This window comes from Terrapene carolina, unplaced genomic scaffold, assembly GCF_002925995.2.
Source record: "Terrapene carolina triunguis isolate 2854851 unplaced genomic scaffold, T_m_triunguis-2.0 Scaffold95, whole genome shotgun sequence".
In the NCBI taxonomy this organism is placed as follows: Eukaryota; Metazoa; Chordata; order Testudines; family Emydidae; genus Terrapene; species Terrapene triunguis.
Genome location: NW_020664446.1, coordinates 1,350,645 through 1,353,132, shown reverse-complemented (window position 1 = coordinate 1,353,132; position 2,488 = coordinate 1,350,645). Strand labels below are relative to the sequence as shown.

The window sequence follows — 2,488 nt, the reverse complement described above, 5'->3', positions numbered from 1 at the left end:
CCCCCCCCCCCCGCCGACCCTGCACTTTCCCTGGGCCTGCTGCCCTGGGGGTTGGGCACGTAGGGGATGGGGCCCAGCCCAGGGCAGAGGCGAGGACCAGCCTGTCTCTCCGATTTGCTGGGCAGATCCCCCTGCCTGTGGGATTCCCCCTGGTCCACAGCCTCCGTCTACCGGGGGCGAAGACAGGCTCAGAAATACCCTTAGCCTGTGCCCCGTGGCCTGGAGGAGATGCCAGCTCAGCGGGCAGGGTGTGCCGCGTGCCCCCCTGGCTGCCCCCGTCTGCTTCTCAGTTCATGCACTTTAATTCACCACAGTATTTCCCTAAATAAACCGTCCCCGTTTACACTCAAAAGACCCCTGCGGGCTGTGCAGGGCTAAGTCATTAACATGCTGCGGTACCCTTCACCTGTCAGAGCCTTTCCCAGGTAAAACATTCTGCAGAGCTGAACATCACAGCCAAGAGAACGCGGCGGGAGAACCCCCAGCCCCATATCAGAGCACGGGGGATGAATGGGGGGAGCCCAGAGAAGGGCAACAAGAATGATGGGGGGACTGGAGGAATCGAGGATGAAATGGGCACAGAGTGGGCGAAGGGACAAATCCCGGGGGAGGCTAAGTGCTGGCAGAGACAGGAGACGGGTCTGAGAGAGGCTGGCCCGAGGCGCTGCTCGGCATGATTCCTCCCCAGAGACGGGTGCTAGCTAGGCTCCAGGGCCCCGGCTCGTGCTGCCCCATCCTGGCAGCCCCAGTGTGCTGCACCCTGCTCTGTGCCTGAGCCCCGGGGCGGGGGGTCCTGGGGCAGCCTCTCCTAGTCAATGCTGGATGTGCTGTGGCATGCCCCAAGGAGGTGAATCTGTTTGCTCTGGTGTGTGACTGGCTCAGGTTCCTCCTCATTCCCAGCTGACTCTCCAGGCCAGAGCACCCCAGCCTGGCAGGGCCCCATTCACCCCACGCCCAATGCCAGCTGCACCCACTGGCCAGCTTGTCCGGGGGCCTCCGCCCAGGGTCTGTGCAATGGGAAATCAATCCAGCCTTGTCTCCCAGGCTCGCCCGAGATGAATTGGACTGAGGGGGGTGGATAACTTGTGGGGCTCGCCCAGACGGGGGCTGTGAGCACTTGAGCGAGAGGGAAATAGCCCCCAGTGCTAGGTTCAGGCCCAGGAGGGAGGCTGCCGTCTCTGCTGGGGTGGGAGATGGCGGTGTGGGTTTTTAACCCCTCTGGGGGCTCCCCGGTTCCAGGCGGGGCTCTCTGGAGGAGCTGGCAGGGTCTGAGCTCGCAGCCTGGAGCCAGCCCAGCAGTGCTGCCCTCAGCGCCGTCTCTGGTTTCTTCTGCCTCTGGAGTGGGAAAAGCGAGCTGGGGCCAGTGAACACCTGAGCCGGGATGGGGGGCGGGGAGCTGCAGGAGTTACCCAGGAGCTGGGCTCACTCCCCTTGCCCGGAGGCTGGGCATGCCAGCGAGCGCTGCCAGCAGGGCAAAGGCAGGAACGTCCCTGGCGCTCCCTGCGAGGGCTCTGAGCCGGGCTCTGCTCCCGCAGGCTGTGTGCGGCAGGGATGAGGAGCCGCCAGCGGGCGTTCGCAGCGGTGATGCGGCTCTGTGTGAAGTGCCTGCGCGTGGGCCGGCGGTGCAGGTTCAGGCTGGCCTGGCGGGCGCAGCAGCTGTGGCGCTACGGGCACCTCTGCCTGCGCTCCCTGCTCTACAACTCCTTCACCAACAGCGACGTGCTGCTGGACTCCCTCTTCGAGCCCATCTACTGGCTGGTGGATCACGTCACTCGCTGGTTCGGTGTGGTGAGTGCCTGGCGAGGTGGGGGGGCCAGGTGCGGTGAGTGCCCTGCAGGGCGGGGGGGCGCCAGGTGTAGTGAGTCCCCCGCAGGGCGGGGAGGCGCCAGGTGTAGTGAGTCCCCCGCGGGGCGGGGGGGCACCAGGTGTGGTGAGTGCCCCACGGGGTTGGGGGGTGCCAGGTGCGGTGAGTGCCCCGTGGGGGCCAGGTGTGGTGAGTCCCCCGCGGGGTGAGGGGCGCCAGGTGTGGTGAGTGCCCCGCGGGGTGGGGGGGCGCCAGGTGCGGTGAGTGCCCTGCGGGGGTGGGGGGCGCCAGGTGTGGTGAGTGCCCCTCTACTCAGGGCTGGGGAGCCAGGAGAGGGAATGGGGTCTCATCCCCTCCCCTCTGGAATCCAGCTCTGTGCCAGCCCCAGAGCCTTCTGCCCCCCAAGTTGGAGCTGGCAGGGGGGTGCTCACTGGCATGGATGGGTTCCCAGCATGCTTTGCCCGTTCCTAGACCCTGTTTAGCGGTGCTGCTGCCTGAGCTCCGGGCACCATGCCAGAGAGGGAAAACCAACAAAATCTGGATCAGCTGTGTAAAGAGTCGTGTGCCCCACATCCCTAGGGGCTTAGGATGGAGTGGGTAGGGGGTGCGCTGGGGCTGGGGGCTCAGAGCGGAGAAGGGGGGTGCGCGCTGAGCACTGGGGCTGAGGAAAGGGGGTGCGCTGGG

General features: G+C 66.2%; 1 protein-coding gene across 1 annotated transcript in view; it reads left to right on the top strand.

Annotated features, from left to right (window-relative positions):
* The first annotated feature begins 1,537 nt into the window (after positions 1–1,537).
* ZDHHC16 (zinc finger DHHC-type containing 16) overlaps positions 1,538–2,488 on the top strand; it is a 4,884-nt gene continuing 3,933 nt past the window's right edge. Inside the window, exon 1 of the mRNA XM_026650963.2 lies at positions 1,538–1,788. Within this exon, the coding sequence (XP_026506748.1) occupies positions 1,552–1,788 (237 nt within the window). The 5' untranslated portion in view covers positions 1,538–1,551. The remainder of the gene's footprint in view (positions 1,789–2,488) is intronic.